This window comes from Oncorhynchus clarkii, chromosome 17 (assembly GCF_045791955.1).
Source record: "Oncorhynchus clarkii lewisi isolate Uvic-CL-2024 chromosome 17, UVic_Ocla_1.0, whole genome shotgun sequence".
NCBI lineage: Eukaryota > Metazoa > Chordata > Actinopteri > Salmoniformes > Salmonidae > Oncorhynchus > Oncorhynchus clarkii.
In genome coordinates this window covers 51,154,950-51,173,214 of record NC_092163.1, presented here as the reverse complement: position 1 = coordinate 51,173,214, position 18,265 = coordinate 51,154,950, and the positions used below count along the sequence as shown (strand labels likewise).

The 18,265-nt window shown below is 42.6% G+C and overlaps 1 protein-coding gene across 2 annotated transcripts in view; it reads right to left on the bottom strand.

Moving 5' to 3' along the window:
• LOC139371055 (guanine nucleotide-binding protein G(i) subunit alpha-2-like) overlaps positions 1 to 18,265 on the bottom strand; it is a 119,272-nt gene that overhangs the window by 6,829 nt on the left and 94,178 nt on the right. For both annotated transcript variants that reach the window (XM_071111099.1, XM_071111100.1), the window contains 3 exons: positions 17,669 to 17,711; positions 15,596 to 15,737; positions 11,083 to 11,243 (listed from right to left, as the gene is read on the bottom strand). In XM_071111099.1, the coding sequence (XP_070967200.1) occupies positions 11,083 to 11,243; positions 15,596 to 15,737; positions 17,669 to 17,711 (346 nt within the window). The remainder of the gene's footprint in view (positions 1 to 11,082; positions 11,244 to 15,595; positions 15,738 to 17,668; positions 17,712 to 18,265) is intronic.

Below are 18,265 nucleotides of genomic sequence, written 5' to 3'. Positions count from 1 at the left end.
CGTCGTGACATGGCGCACTTTAACGTACAGCATCAAGGGGTCAGTTTTTTCAACTTGTCTCCAATAGTATTGGTTTATTACCATGTCAATCGGCAGGAAGCCTAGTGGTTAGAGCATTGGACTTATAACCGAAAGATTGCCAGATCGAATCCCTGAGCTGACAAGGTAAAACTCTCATTCTGCCCCTGAACAAGGCAGTTAACCCACTGTTCCTAGGCCTTCATTGAAAATAAGACTTTGTTCTTAACCGACTTGCCTGGTTAAATAAAATATAAATTCTGTAAAAAAAAAATGAAATGCATTTGTAGGTAACTAGCTAACACTGATAAAGGGTGAAAGGATAGCAGCGCCAACTGTCAAAGATGGGAGAGTAGGCTATTCTGGATAGTGTAGTTCCCGTCCCTAGAAGTGAGTACAGAGATAATAGTAACATAATATTCAGTGCTGTCTAATTTAAGCAATGAAGTCTTTCTTGTGATGTTACGCTGCTACGGCCTGTCTGCAGATGAAGAGGTCCCAATGAAGAGCAGTGGTTCTCAGTCCTGGTCCTGGGAACTCGAAGGGGTGCACATTTTTGTTTTCTCCTTAGCACTATTGTACACAGCTGATTCAAATGACCAACTCTTCATCAAGCTTCAAGTGGTATTTATGTATTCATGTGTGATGCTATCCTTGATATAAGCCTGCTGTTGTACATGCACGTGTGTGCTCATGCATCTATCTAATGTTACCATGATTTGTTATAAGAGATATCCTTTAGTAATCCACAATGACCCGATGAAGTAAAAGTCTAACAATGACATCTTCCATATTCCAACAGATACCTTACAACTGGAGACTCCTTTAAAACGATTGCTTACAGTTACAGTGCAGAGCACTGCACGGTTGGGTGACCAGGGCCATCTGGGACTGCCTCATGGGGGAATTCAGGCGTGTGTGAAGGCTACTTGTGTCCCGCACAACTTCATGAGGATGGACACGAGGACCAGGAGGGGATCTGCAGCTCGCCGCCGTGTGCCCGAGGAGAGGTCTACTGCTCTGCAGGATGTTTCAAGGACGGGGCCAACAACGCAGCACAGGAGGCATTCCGTGTGCAGAAGATCTTCACCTCCTACTTCAAAGAGGGTGCTGTTTCCTGGCAACACCAAAGACTACACGATGCACAACCAAAGGCTCTTTTAAGAGCCATCCCCATTGCAATAAGAGTATGCTTCAATTTACTTCACTATATCAACTGCAGTTATTCAATTCCCAGTTTATCTCCCTTGGATTTCTACTTCTCAGGTAAGGGCTCGGTTTAGGTAAGGGTGATGATGTCTGTACAAACACAGTGTCACCCATTTATATTTTTGGGGGAACAATTAGCCACCCTATAACCCCCACTTATTTATCAAATTGGACTGATGGATTGTGTTGTGCAGTAAGCAGGCTCAGGTGTGTAACTGTGGCTCCTTCCACCTTCTAATAACAGGCAAGAGGACCAACCATGCAGAATAGTAAGACATGTCATTATTTGTATAACTACCTTATATTGTTTGTCCTTGTGTGTCTGTGTATGTTTTTCAGAATAAAGTACTCTGCAGCCACTTAGTGTGGACACCAGGTGAGGCCACACACACAGATTCCTGTTGAACACCGTCTCTTTAACTACCTTATTTTCTCAATAACAGTCTCTCCCCTTCACTTCACCCCTCGTCTCCTTTACTTCATCCCTCGTCCCCTTCTCCCAAAATCCTTTCCCAAAATCCTTTCGGTTATATCAGCTGTCAGTGAACTCTTCCCGCATCTGAACTGGCTACATAGAGGGCACAGCATGATTAGAGGTGAGAGGTCACTTGGTTGGATTAACAGGAAGTATTATTAAAGAGATGCTTTACATTGAAATACAGATAGAGATGTAGTAGTCCCAGAGTTAATGATCCAAGGTCAGTTTTGCATTTCACCTCCTGATGGTTATGATGACAACATTATAATAAAAAACAAAACCACGCTTAATCATGCTCTCATTCTCTCTCTCTCGTCTGCATGTATGTTTTGATGTGAAAAGAGGATGCCAACCCCCAGTCCCGTCATCGCCACCTCACCCGCACTTAAGATAACCTTTGGGCCAACTGGGGGCCCAAGGCTGGTTAGGAGACACCGCTAAAGACAATATGTAAATTGTGAAGACCTAAGTAGCAGCACTGTAATTCATTAAATATGTTCTTACCTCTTTCCATTTCTCACACACACACACACACACACACACACACACACCTCCTCAAATTGAACTTGTATTTATAATGCAGGTACTATGTATTTATAACACTTGGATAACACTTGGATAATGAACTTTCAATTACGCGTTTCACATTCTCCACTTGATTTGGATCACATTCTCTACCGATTGAAATTAAGTCTCATTTGATGAAATTCAACACCTATCCGGTGTCCTCGGATCAGTGCTGATGAAGGAAATTAGATATTGAGATGAACCTGTGAGTATTTACATAATGTATAGGAAGTGTAGTGTACTATTTTTTTTAAATTATGTTTCTGTATACAGTGCATTCGGAAAGTATTAAGACCGCTTGATCAAAAGGCGCCTAAAGGACTGACCATGAGAAACAAGATTCTCTGGTCTGATGAAGCTTGAGAGGATCTGCAGAGAACAATGGGAGAAACTCCCCAAATATAGATGTGCCAAGCTTGTAGCGTCATACCCAAGAAGACTCAAGGCTGTAATCGCTGCCAAAAGTGCTTCAAAGTGACTGAATAATTATATAAATGTGATATTTCTGTTTTCTAAAAACCCGTTTTTGCTTTGTCATTATGGGATATAGTGTATAGATTGATGATGGGAAAAAAAAACTTTAAATCAATTTTAGGATAAGGCTGTAACGTCGTGGAAAAATTTGGAAAAAGTTAAGGGGTCTGAATACCTTAAAGTACTGTATATACGACTTGCATCCTTGCCACAATAAAGTATATAATATTCTACTCAATCCATAGGCTTCATTGATGCCATTCAGACTGTTTTGAAGTCAATACAACCAGCTATGATAGCTGGAGGTTCATAGCTAGGTTCTGAACTAATAATCATATCAAAACGTTTTAGGGTCCATACACAGATCGGCTACATAGCTGGCTACATAGCTAGCTACACATCCATAGGCATACAGTTATTTTTATCCTTCACTATACAATAAGCAAGAAAATAGTTAGCTCACCTACCCTACTTCAGCTGCATTGCATGGCAAATATTAGCAAGTCTAGCTTACAAAATTGTACATTCAATTTGCAGTAAATGCATCCACACTTACTCAAGATGACAGCCTGGTTTGCTAGTTCTCAGAAGTACCTAAAACACAATTTACAATTTCATCCTCATGTCACAACACCCGCAAAGCTAGCTAGCTGACTAATGTTAGCTAGCTTGCTAAATAGCGATTTTTGTAAATTAACTTCATGACAAAAAAATATGCATAATCGTCTGTCTCTACATTAACTAACAATCCTCTCAACTGTACATTTTTCGCATGATTCGTTCTGACGTTATAATTGCTTCCATCCTAGTATTTTTGTCAGCCATCTTTTCTGAAGACTGATGCTATGTGACCCAACGCTGGAGACAAATTCTTAATAGAATTAACTCGATATGATTGGTCATCGCCCAGCGGTCGCCGCAGGTGATTTGCATGAAGTTGGGAAATGCTTAACTTGCTCACTGCCTCCCAAGCCACGTTCGCACCGCCCAACAGTCACCCGCCCACTCTGCTTCTCACCGTTTTCCTTCCATTGAAAATGAAAGGTAAGCGGTGTTTCACCGCATGGTGCGGGCAGTAACGTACACAGGCCCTAAAAGTACAAGGTTGTCAAAAATATAAATAGTAAAGTACATATACCCCAAAAAAACTACTTTAGTACATGAAACCATTTTTACTTAAGTACTTTACAGAACTGTTCGCATTTGCTGCCTGTAATCCTGCCTAAGCCAAGTCTGTGCATATATTTAAGTGTTCTCCACACACACTAATTTCTTCATCACAAACCACTGTCCCTGATTAGAGTTCTTCAAACAGCATGCCCCACAGAGAAAGGCCTCCTTAGTTGTCTGCAATTCACATACTGAAACATTACTTCATTTGAGATTTTGATTACTAGTATCCAGAGCTTAATTGAATGCTGTGGGCTTACAGTTACAAACCCCCATCTCCACGCACTGGTTAAACACGCACTGGTTAAAAGTGTGGTTATCAGCTATATACAGTGCCTTGCGAAAGTATTCGGCCCCCTTGAACTTTGCGACCTTTTGCCACATTTCAGGCTTCAAACATAAAGATATAAAACTGTATCTTTTTGGGACACAATCATGAAGTGGAACGACATTTATTGGATATGTCAAACTTTTTTAACAAATCAAAAACTGAAAAATTGGGCGTGCAAAATTATTCAGCCCCTTTACTTTCAGTGCAGCAAACTCTCTCCAGAAGTTCAGTGAGGATCTCTGAATGATCCAATGTTGACCTAAATGACTAATGATGATAAATACAATCCACCTGTGTGTAATCAAGTCTCCGTATAAATGCACCTGCACTGTGATAGTCTCAGAGGTCCGTTAAAAGCGCAGAGAGCATCATGAAGAACAAGGAACACACCAGGCATGTCCGAGATACTGTTGTGAAGAAGTTTAAAGCCGGATTTGGATACGAAAAGATTTCCCAAGCTTTAAACATCCCAAGGAGCACTGTGCAAGCGATAATATTGAAATGGAAGGAGTATCAGACCACTGCAAATCTACCAAGACCTGGCCGTCCCTCTAAACGTTCAGCTCATACAAGGAGAAGACTGATCAGAGATGCAGCCAAGAGGCCCATGATCACTCTGGATGAACTGCAGAGATCTACAGCTGAGGTGGGAGACTCTGTCCATAGGACAACAATCAGTTGTATATTGCACAAATCTGGCCTTTATGGAAGAGTGGCAAGAAGAAAGCCATTTCTTAAAGATATCCATAAAAAGTGTTGTTTAAAGTTTGCCACAAGCCACCTGGGAGACACACCAAACATGTGGAAGAAGGTGCTCTGGTCAGATGAAACCAAAATTGAACTTTTTGGCAACAATGCAAAACGTTATGTTTGGCGTAAAAGCAACACAGCTGAACACACCATCCCCACTGTCAAACATGGTGGTGGCAGCATCATGCTTTGGGCCTGCTTTTCTTCAGCAGGGACAGGGAAGATGGTTAAAATTGATGGGAAGATGGATGGAGCCAAATACAGGACCATTCTGGAAGAAAACCTGATGGAGTCTGCAAAAGACCTGAGACTGGGACGGAGATTTGTCTTCCAACAAGACAATGATCCAAAACATAAAGCAAAATCTACAATGGAATGGTTCAAAAATAAACATATCCAGGTGTTAGAATGGCCAAGTCAAAGTCCAGACCTGAATCCAATCAAGAATCTGTGGAAAGAACTGAAAACTGCTGTTCACAAATGCTCTCCATCCAACCTCACTGAGCTCGAGCTGTTTTGCAAGGAGGAATGGGAAAAAATGTCAGTCTCTCGATGTGCAAAACTGATAGAGACATACCCCAAACGACTTACAGCTGTAATCGCAGCAAAGGGTGGCGCTACAAAGTATTAACTTAAGGGGGCTGAATAATTTTGCACGCCCAATTTTTCAGTTTTGATTTGTTAAAGTTTGAAATATCCAATAAATGTCGTTCCACTTCATGATTGTGTCCCACTTGTTGTTGATTCTTCACAAAAAAATACAGTTTGATATCTTTATGTTTGAAGCCTGAAATGTGGCAAAAGGTCGCAAAGTTCAAGGGGGCCGAATACTTTCGCAAGGCACTGTACTTACATTAATTTGCTCTGGGATTTGACCTTTGGAGAGCAGGTGAGTTACAGTAGTGGAGCTGTAGAGCTGATTCTAGCCTGCTGAGAGGTGTAGCTGAGAGCTGATAAGGAATCTCCCAGTGCTCTGAGATATATGACAGTCTGGAGGCTGATATTGTTGGAGCACACAATAAGCATCTCTAAGTAAAGCAGTCACAGTGCTCTGGAGAGCCCTGATGAAATAACATAAATCCTCGTCACTGCCACCTCCTCCCCAAAATCTCTGGGGCCATCGCAACAAAACGCTTACCAGAAAGCCAGAGTTTTTAATAAGAGCAGGGCAAGACAGAATTAAAAAAAATAGTATTCGACTTCGTAATAAAAAAGTGGGTGAGATCAATATCGCTCCTGCTACTCGTTCAATATTTAGTTGGCTGCCAGGCAATCATTTTGTGAAACACCATCCTGTCATGCCTTTTAGAGCCCATTTCCTTGGCGCTACACAATCTCACCAATAGGCCTTGTGTCTAATGGACTGCCTTGAGAACAAATACAGCACTCTCTGCTGCAGGTGGGAATAGATGAGCAAGTGGTATTCCAGGCACATGGACGGTGAGTGTAACAGGAATAGGGGATGTATTGTGTTCTCTACATTTCCATATAGAGAGAATGAAGGGTCCTGTGTGCCCTGGTGATAAGGGCTTCTCACCTATACCACACGGCAGCAGCACTGAGGAGAGAGCCTTGCAGCATTACTGTGCGTTTTTTCTTCATTAGACTATCACCGTAGCACTACATTACACAGACGGAGCATGACCTTGACGCAGGGTCGTTCCACCTCAAAAAGCACAAGAAAGAGGATTGACACCCACCATCTCAGATGGTTCTGAAATCATTCCTGTAGTTAGTAACAGATATGATTAGCATTCCTGTAACATTATTTTGTTAGGGAAGGGTTTGGCCGGGGGGCTTTACTTGGCTCATTGCATTCTAGCGACTGCTTGTGGCGGGCCGGGCGCCTGCAGGCTGTCTTCGGCCATCAGTTGAACAGTGTTTCCTCCAACACATTGGTGCAGCTGGCGGTTGTTAAGAAGAGCGATTAGGCGGGTCATGTTTCGGGAAGACGCATGACTCGACCTACGCCTTTCCCGAGCCCGTTGAGGAATTGCAGCGATGTGACAAGACCGTAATTGGGTCGCAAAATATTTTTTACGGGAATAAATCACACACAAAGGTTCCATTTCCTGGACACAGATTACAACGAACTGATTTGCTTTCATGGAGGACTGGCTTGAATTGTGAGGATGACTACACAATTTATTTTCATCATAACCCAAACCTATTGGCTTTCTACCCAAAGTTGCAAAGAAAATCAGGGTGATCTATTCAATAAATACAAGAGACCAGCAAAAAGGATAAAAGAGTGTCGACGGCATCTAGCGGTCAGAACCTGGTATTTTCACACTACTTCATGGTTAATAATGCAAACTACTTCAATGACCTAATTTCTCTGAACAGGGGGAAAAAAACATCTCAAGATTCACAGGGAAAACATTACATAGTATGGAGAAGCAATACTCCAAGTCGCAGCTTCATACTACTTAGAGAACTGTTAGTGTATACTGGTTGTTGGGGTGGGATTGTCATGGAGGTCTATTGGGTGGCTTTGATATTTTTGGGAGATTCCTCATGTCTTACTCAATGGTGTTAGCAGTTGATGTTACTCTTCAATAACAGACTCCAAAGCAAATAAGGGGAAGAAAAATAGGTTTAATCATATACAGTGGGGCAAAAAAGTATTTAGTCAGCCACCAATTGTGCAAGTTTTCCCACTTAAAAGGATGAGGCCTGTAATTTTCATCATAGGTACACTTCAACTATGACAGACAAAAATGAGAAAAAAACCAGAAAATCACATTGTAGGATTTTTAATGACTTTATTTGCAAATTATGGTGGAAAATAAGTATTTGGTCACCTACAAACAAGCAAGATTTCTGGCCCTCACAGACCTGTAACTTCTTCTTTAAGAGGCTCCTCTGTCCTCCACTCATTGCCTGTATTAATGGCACCTGTTTGAACTTGTTATCAGTATAAAAGACCTGTCCACAACCTCAAACAGTCACACTCCAAACTCCACTATGGCCAAAACCAAAGAGCTGTCAAAGGACACCAGAAACAAAATTGTAGACCTGCACCAGGCTGGGAAGACTGAATCTGCAATAGGTAAGCAGCTTGGTTTGAAGAAATCAACTGTGGGAGCAATTATTAGGAAATGGAAGACATACAAGACCACTGATAATCTCCCTTGATCTGGGGCTCCATCTCAAAATGATCACAAGAACAGTGAGCAAAAATCCCAGAACCACACGGGGGGACCTAGTGAATGACCTGCAGAGAGCTGGGACCAAAGTAACAAAGCCTACCATCAGTAACACACTACGCCGCCAGGGACTCAAATCCTGCAGTGCCAGACGTGTCCCCCTGCTTAAGCCAGTACATGTCCAGGCCCGTCTGAAGTTTGCTAGAGAGCATTTGGATGATCCAGAAGAAGATTGGGAGAATGTCATATGGTCAGATGAAACCAAAATATAACTTTTTGGTAAAAACTCAACTCGTCGTGTTTGGAGGACAAAGAATGCTGAGTTGCATCCAAAGAACACCATACCTACTGTGAAGCATGGGGGTGGAAACATCATGCTTTGGGGCTGTTTTCCTGCAAAGGGACCAGGACGACTGATCCGTGTAAAGGAAAGAATGAATGGGGCCATGTATCAGGCCCAAAACATCACTGCTCTAGAGGAGATCTGTATGGAGGAATGGGCCAAAATACCAGCAACAGTGTGAGAAATCCTTGAAGACTTACAGAAAACGTTTGACCTCTGTTATATACCCTTTGTTGGCAATGACAAAGTATTGAGATAAACTTTTGTTATTGACCAAATACTTATTTTCCACCATCATTTGCAAATAAATTCATAAAAAAGTCCTACAATGTGATTTTCTGGATTTTTTCTCTCATTTTGTCTGTCATAGTTGAAGTGTACCTATGATGAAAATTACAGGCCTCTCTCATCTTTTTAAGTGGGAGAACTTGCACAATTGGTGGATGACTAAATACTTTTTTGCCCCACTGTATGTTATACTGAGAGGTAAATGTTCATTCTCCCCTGTCCTCAGTGATTCTATCCACAGTGATTCTCTCCACAGAACAAAGGGACAGGATGTAGTTCTATAACCCAGCACTAGCCTGTGGTTGACCAATTAGAATTCCTTGCAATAAAACTGGGCCAATGGCCAGAAAACAAGTACCCTACTTCAGGCACAATGTATAAACAATTTGAACCAATGAGAGCTTGCAATGTAGCTATGAGTCCCAGACTGAAATTCCTCCCATGTCTCTGACCCATAGATCATTAATCCCCTATTACAGAAAAAACACTATTTCCATTGATCATTAGTACCTCTTGACATTTAGTCCTCTTGACCTTTAGTACTCTATTGACCTCTCGTCCTCTGCGTTGTGCATTTATCTTCAAAATATTCTTATAATGGTATGAAGAAGTTTGGTCCAAAATGGATGTCGGGTACTAGATTTATCAGATTTTATCTGAATCCTATAAATTAAAATGGCCAATTTGGGTGCAATCAATTAGCTTAATTTCCCTGAGAAAATTACATTCAAACAAAATAATGTTTCAGGAATGCCAATCTTACCTGTTTGGAACTACAGAAACAATTTCAGAACAATCTGATATGACATGGAACGACTCCTCAGTTAAAGGACTTAAAGGCCTCAGAGTTAAGGAGTGGCTCTGTGGAGAGGCTTGAGTGAGGGCATATAGTTGCTGGTATTACAGGCCGGCTATGCTGTGCTGTGGTCACACAGAAGCATGACTAAACCCATACGGGAAGTGACAGGAGACGTGTTGTTCTACATAGAGGATTAAGTACAAAGGGATTATCTATAAAGGACTAACCTGGGACACTAGCATACTGTAGCTTTACACTGTGGCACCTGTTAACTGATCGCTGTGAGAACAAGAGCATAGAACCTTGAAAAAAAACTTTAAAGCATTGCCATGCAAATCTGGGCCCAGAGGTAAATCACACTTCTGGTTTCAGGGACTGATTCAGGCCTGGAACACCAGGTGAGTGATCTCTCTGGCCAATCAATGACATTAATTAAGAGTCTGGTACCGTAGAAGAGAAAAGCAGCAGTATTGTGGACATGGAGCCAGGATTTTAATAGCCCTCGTCTAAAGGCCTCAACCAGGCATAACATGGCCTGTAACTAGCCAGGCAAACGGCCAGCAATCCCTGGAAACCCCAGAGACTTCCTCATTCAAAGCTACATTTTCCTGATGGCTGCCTCATGACAAGCAGAGAGGAGGAAGGAGCGAGGGAAAGTGGGAGAGGGGGAGTGACTGCATACAGTATGTGAGCAGTCACTGTGAAACCACAGTCGTCCACCCTGACTTCAGAGCTCTTGCTGCTATTCAGGGACGTTCCCACACACAGCGGGACAGGACATGACGGGACAGGACAGCTCTACTAGCATGGGTGGCTGACAACATATAAAACATATTGGAGTGCAGGGTACTGTGCCGGGTACTGTGCAGGGTACTGTGCAGGGGACAAGACAAGTGCTAAAACATTGATCACATTACAGTTAAGGTACATACTGTTCTCTGTAAACTGCTCTCTAAAACAAACATGAGTCATCAGTTTCTAAACATGTTGGTTCTTTCTTTACTTCCATCAAAGTGGATTGATCCAATCTATTATCTCAGGAACTGGTCCTCTCTTCAGAAATTGATTCGAGGGAAATTAGGCATGGGAAAATTCCTGGAAGTTCAGAGCTGTGCAAACCCCCATTTGAAAAGCAATTGGTTTCTCAACGAAGCGACAACATGTTGAGCGCGCTGCCTTGATCTTTTAATCCCCTTATATGATATCGATGGGAGACTGAGGGAGGGATGGAAGGGGGGAGTTAGGGGTCACTGTGCTGTGAAGCCATCAGTATCAGAACCTGCAGATTTACTGTGCTGCTTCTCCAAAACTCTTTGCCCTCACATTCAGAAGGTAAATCCAGTAATATCACAGTTCGGCCTATTTAAACAAACCTCAAAAAGGTGTGCGATCAAGGATAGATAGAGACCCAGCAGTGACAGAGAGATGAGGCCAATGACAAAGTAGACTATGAGCCTGGCACAGGTGCGTAGACAAGTAAGCAGAGTGGTGGTGGTCGTTACTCACTAGGCAGCAGAGTCGTTGAGCTGGTACTCGCGGGCGCGGGTGAAGCAGCCCTGCACCCCTCCGTCGGCCCACAGCCGGTGCATGGCATTGGACAGGTCATCTGGCAGGATGCCCTGCTCCTCAGCAGCCCCCGACAGAGCAAACAGCTGGCGGGCATCATCCTGGAGGGGGGAGACAGACAGACACAGGGTTAGAAACGAGTCAGACCAAGTGGAACAGACTCTCTGACATCTTATCAACGTTAATAAACATGGCAGTGGTAACGTAGACAGTTAACAGAAGATTAACTCTAAGATGCTTTGGGAAACCGGCCCAGGTCTCACAAGGTCAATAAGACTGAAGGAGACTAGATACTGAAAAACCATTAAACACAGTAATCATCCAATTTAACTGGAGCGACTGTCCTCACTGACTCATAGCTCTCTCTGCGCGCACACACACACACACACACACACACACACACACACACCAGCCATAAAGAGTAGTCACCGGGGAGAGCACCCCTATAGAAGGGTCCATTAAAACAGGATGGACACAGGTAATAATACCTATATTAGACACAGCCAGGTCTCAGCCCTGATTTACACACACAATGGGGTGGAGGGCTCTCCCCTAGCATTGGCCTACGCTGTTGCACGCACAAACACACGTAAAAACGCACTCACACACAGAGCATGAAAAGGGCTGATTACACAGCTCCCACATAAGTTTAGCGCACCGCCCACACACCCCTCTTAACCCTCCCTCTGTGCCTCGATGCTTTCCAGGGAAAACTCCGGCCTCCTGAAGCTGTTTGACTGGGAATAGGTGTGTGCGCCTGAGCTCCATACAACTGGTTAACCTGTCTGCCCAGTCTCACCCAGTCCAGCCCTCTGCCAGCCACAGGACTGGTTAATAAGTGAAGGGAGTGATTAGAAGAAGAATCAAAACAACCTCTCACACCAGGTGATATCTAGGCCTCTCTAAAGTGGGTCACAGGAAATGTGACCTTGAGTGAGTGTATTGTAATTTACATATGTGATAGAGGAGTTTTATGGGGACTGAAGGATGATGTACAATAGCCCACTTCCTCCCTTCGAGGGCCCTTAAGGTGTGCACAGTGAGAGAGAAAAAAAAATAGTGAGTTTTTTTTGCTTATTCCCACTGGATTACATGATTCCTCCAACCAGGGATTTCTGGAAAACCTGGGGAAAGTTACTGTAGTTTCGGAACACTAAGTGGGTCAAATCAAAACGAAGGCAGATACGTGTTGTTACGTTAAGTCAAAGACTTTTAACAGGCAATCTAAAGAACATGTTGTAAACCAAACCATCAGGCCCGAGAGAGTAACACACCATTACATTTGAAAAAGCACTCCCTCTTACAGATTCCCCTGAAGAGCTGCTTTGTCGAGGAAGTTAGCATGGCAGAGTTAGCCGCTGCAGCAGTGAATACAGCTGATATAACAGTAGTGGGGAACTAGCGAGAGAGCCCTGTCCTCTCCAGCACTACACACTCACAGGGAGCAGGAATAGATGAGCAAGCTGTAGTGTGTGTGTGTGTGTGCACGCGCTTACAGATGGGTCAGACAGGAAATAAGCCTACAGCCCATTCCTACTCCATTTCAGTGTGGCTGCTGCACATCGGTAGTGAAGGAGATGCGTTACCCCATGCAATGTAAAGCTCTTTATCAACCACTATCTTCAGAGACAGAGCAACTATTCACCTAAATGAAAAAAGAAAAAAAAAGGTATGGCAACACTTACTATAATAAATCTAAATATATTCCTTCACAAAGCAATCTTAAGCAACGTCCCTCAGTCCAGATTTTGGAACAGTTCTAGCTACGTGAGTGAGCACTTCCTCTGCAAGTGTCATTGAATCTAGAGCCATACATCTAAATAAAATGACTCTGCTTGTAGAACAGCTTAATCCACCAAGCTCATTGTACAAGAATATTTACATCATCATTCTGAACTCATTATGTTGATCAGGTTCAGTAATATGGCGAGAGAGGTGTGTGTTATGTAAGCGAGGGGACAGTCTATCAGTGGATGTGACAGTGAACCTGATCAACATAATGAGTTCAGAATTCTGGTCTCTCTCGCGTCACCATTTACTGTCACTAATGACGTATTTACGACTCAACAAACATTGGCAACTCATTACATAAAACTACATAAACAAGATTACTTTAGTGTACCACCTACCTCTCCCTCATTCACGTTGAGTAGAGACTTGTAAAACATCTTTCTCTGTTGATCGCATCCCCTCAGGCTATGTGAAAAATCTGCCTATTTGACTTAAATCTGTGAAACAGGCTATTTGAGGCTCTCTAGGCAGCTGTGGTTATGGGGTTGGAGGAGAGAAATGTATTTAAGAAGGTAAATTAATTCAAGACACACTGCCAGACTTGCAGAGATTTGTAGCAGTAATATGTCTTGCAGAGCTAGCTACCTCTAATAAACCAACTCTGACACATAAGAGTGGGGGAACACCCTGCTCTCTCCATACCTCATCTCCACTCGCAAGTGGTACACAATAAGGTCTTTATCTCAACACTTGATTAAATCAAATACTGGACATTTTAGAGTGGACAAATAGCTCTGCTATTAATACTTCTGATAGCTTGGTAATAAAAAGGACAGGCAAATATTTCATAAGATTCCTATCTGCATAGAGAGGATCTGTAAATCATAATTGGGAGAAACATAGGAGGCATGAATAAATTGTCTCTCACTAAGAACACATGGATTTTTTTGTATTGCTATTTCATCTCTCTCAGTAGTGCCCACTGGCCAGACAGGCAGCTCAGCAGTGCTCTCTCTAATCTAGTGACACATACACGGGCAGCAGGACTGAGTAAACATGGAACATCACTTTACGGCACTCCTTCAAACAACGTTCTGGGACGCTATACTACTCAAAACTCTCAACTGTCTAGGTAGGGGCTATTGGTACTTGAGCCAGATAATTCCCCCGGTCTCACTTCAGACAGACTAGAGCTGGACTAGAGACATGTGCATCAAAGCTGGAACCGAGAGAGTGATAAACATCCATCTCCAGGCCATCAGACTGTTAAAAAGTCAACACTAGCAGGCCTCCGCCCAGTACCCTGTCCCTGAACTTTAGTCACTGTTACTAGCCGGTTACCCTGCACCGTAGAGACTATAAACACATATTAAAGTGACCAGTGTTCAATGACCTAATGTTTACATACTGTTTTACCCACTTTATATGTATATACTGTATTCTAGTCAAGGCTCATCCGATATAACCACTGCTGTACACACCTTTTCTATTCATATACTGTCCATACACACAATTATATATACACACACATACATATATAGCCTCTTTCTATTTTTTATTTTACTAGGCAAGTCAGTTAAGAACAAATTCTTATTTACAATGACGGCCTAGGAATAGTGGGTTAACTGCCTTGTTCAGGGGCAGAAGGGCAGATTTTTACCTTGTCAGCACAAGGATTCGATCTTGCAACCTTTCGGTTACTTTCCCAATGATCTAACCACTAGGCTACCTTCTGCCCCAAAATGGATTAAAAACATTCCCCCCCAATCAATCTACACACAATACCCCATAATGACAAGCAAAAACAGGTCTTGGCTGTGTGCTTAGGGTTGTTATCCTGTTGGAAGCGAAACCGTCCCCCCAGTCTGAGGTCCTGAGTGCTCTGGAGCAGGTTTTCATCAAGGATCCTTCTGTACCTTGCTCTGTTCATCTTTTCCTTGATCCTGACTAGTCACCTAGTCCCTGCTGCTGAAAATCTGCATATATTGTTTTTCAACAGGACAATGACCCAACACACCTCGAGGCTGTGTTAGGGCTATTTGACCAAGAGGGTGAGTGATGGAGTGCTGCTTCAGATGACCCTGCCTCCACAAATCACCTGACCTCAACCCATTTGATATGGTTTGGGAGGAGTTGGACCGCAGAGCGAAGGAAAAGCAGCTAACAATTGCTCAGCATATGTAGGAACTCCTTCAAGACTGTTGGAAAAGCATTCCAGGTGAAGCTGGTTGAGAAAATGCCAAGCGTGTGCAAAGCTGTCATCAAGGCAAAGGGTGGCTACTATTTGGTTACTACATGATTATATATGTCATTTCATAGTTTTGATGACTTCACTATTATTCTACAATGTTGAACATAGTAAAAATAAAGAAAAACCCTTGAACGAGTAGGTATTTTCAAACTTTTGACTGGTACTGTATTTCTTTCTGGATTATGTGCAATTGTTTTGTTAAAAAAATGATTACTGCACTGCTGGAGCTAGAAACACAAGCATTTCGCTTCACCTGCGATATCTGCAAATACGTGTAGCAACCAAAAAACTTTAATTAGATGAGAGGGACAGAGAGGAGAAGTTGGTGTTCTGAGAAGAGTGGGAGCAGTTCAAGGTCTGGCTGACCTTTGGAGCAGCAGTAGGGTGTATGAAGAGAGAACAGTGGCAGCTCTGATGGATGGACTCAGACACTGTGTGTGTGTGTGTGTGTGTGTGTGTGTGTGTGTGTACCGCTCTGGCTGCGTCTTCGTAGTCGATCTTGAGGTTGGCCATGGCCTTGATGATGGCCATGATGGACTGAATTGTGTTGCTGTAGACCACAGCTCTGTACTGCTTACACTCCTCTTCTGAGTAGCCATCCTCATGGATGATCCTGACAGGCACAGGAAAAAAAAGAGCGAGTTGGGTCACTCAAACACATGCACAGACACACTTGCACATGCAAGCGCAGCTCTTAAATATAACAACCCAGGTGTCACTAAAAATCGATATCTTTCTTAATCACAATGTCAGTGTTAACATCTCCATGTTTGTCCATCAGAAGGCACAGTTAGCATATTAATAATTGGTTGCATTATACAGATTACGGTACTAAGCATGCTTAAGTCCAGACAGACATTACTGGTTTGAGGCTTTGGAGGCAGCTCAGGTCTCTGCTGAGAACCAGGCAGCTGGAGAACACTACAACTAAAACAAATATTGACTACAGTATGGAAGAAGAACGAAAAAAAATGTTGACAGTGAAAAAGTGGCCAGGCCAAGACAGGAGCCCCTAGGCTATGCATGAAACAAATATATTTGTCTATTCACAGCAATGCCCTCTGGGAGAGTGAGAGGCACTGCGAATACCAGATGGATGCTGATTGGCTGTGAGGCGTTCTCAATCGAACATCATTATAATGCAAGGGAGCCCACTAGGAAGAAGGCCAAAACAGACTTACAGAATGAGCCCACAGAAGCGTTTCTTCTCAACTTCAATTGAAACAAATATAGTCAATCTTATCTCAGAGCCATGTTGGCTGGGAGGTTGGATGTAGGCCAGGGAGATTTAGTTGTGTAAAGTCATGTTCAATTTAACAAAAATGTCATTCCCAAAAACATCTCATTAAGATGACATGCAGACACAGACATTATCCAAGAACTGGATGATATTGCAAATTAATAATTATAATAGTCAAGGAGAACCACGGAAGATTTATATCCTGAAATCGAAGTAAAATGTGTAAATCTTGAAGACTTGTCCTTGTAAGTGGAGCCCTGAAATTATTTAAGCATAACACAACTACAATCATTTTCAAGTCAAAATAAGGTACTTTCTAAGGGGCAATGTAGAAAGAGATTTCATCAGGACTGTTTTCACAAAGTGTTTACACATCTATTACAACAGCAGTGACGTCTGTGTATGTGTTCATGAATGTCCGTGAGAAGAATTGAGGGTTAAAGTGTGTTCACTTGTGAGATTTTGGCACTATACAGAGACAACAGTGACCCCAGAGCTGCTCCTGTAAAAACCTGCACGGGTCAAGGACAGGTGAAGGGGGTATATTATAATACACCCAGCCAGTTTGGCATGATAACAAAAAGTTGATGTGCTACAGAACACACAGGTCCAGATCTGCTACCAGGCTATTAACCGGTCTCCTCTCCATATGTTCTAAATGATCCAGCCTGTCTAACAGGGAGCATCCTGTAAAACGTAGACTTAAGCTAACTGCATACTCTACTGTCTGCTTGGAATATCAGTTAGCAGGGAGTTAATGCCTTAATAATTGTGAGAAAAACTCAGTCCATAGGTATTTATCTGCTGATGTGTGGGGGAAGATACAGCTGCCTGCGTGTTCGCGTACAGGGCTGTCCATTCCCAGGGAGGCCTCTAATCCATACGAATGTAACAGCTGAGAAAGAAACAGGCTTCAGACTGTAGGTATAGGAAGTAATATGTTCCGTATAGATTATAGCATGAGGACATGGATTCTGGGAGAAAGATGCATAGAGAATAGTAGAATAGTAGTATGTTCCGTATAGATTATAGCATGAGGACATGGATTCTGGGAGAAAGATGCATAGAGAATAGTAGAATAGTAGTATGTTCCGTATAGATTATAGCATGAGGACATGGATTCTGGGAGAAAGATGCATAGAGAATTCCAGGAACCTAGCTTAATGTACTGTCCCGGTCTGCTTGTGTTGATAATGACAGAGTCTGGTTACAATATTGGGTTAATTGCTCATGCTTGACGGGAACAGCAGCAAAACAACTAAAACAATGAGGAGTCAGGAAGCCAGGCAGGCAGCTCGACTTACTTCATCTGTTTCACAATAGTGCTCTTCCCCGACTCTCCAGCACCTGCACACAGAACAAAAAAAGGCAGGGGTTAAAAATATGCTCCATTAGTGGATAAATGTAAACAGGCAGCCAAGTGAAGCCTGGACTCCTGAGTACCCCACCATCCCTCCTCATCAGGCCCCAACATTGCAATTGATCTCTCCCTCTTCCTTTCGCCGAGTGAATCTGCCTGCCAGGCGCTCCCTTTCAAGTTGCAGCTTAACAGGCATGTCAATCTACAGTAGTGTATACAGAGTATAAACAGTAGTGTATACAGAGTATAAACAGTAGTGTATACAGAGTATAAACAGTAGTGTATACAGAGTATAAACAGTAGTGTATACAGAGTATAAACAGTAGTGTATACAGAGTATAAACAGTAGTGTATACAGAGTATAAACAGTAGTGTATACAGAGTATAAACAGTAGTGTATACAGAGTATAAACAGTAGTGTATACAGAGTATAAACAGTAGTGTATACAGAGTATAAACAGTAGTGTATACAGAGTATAAACAGTAGTGTATACAGAGTATAAACAGTAGTGTATACAGAGTATAAACAGTAGTGTATACA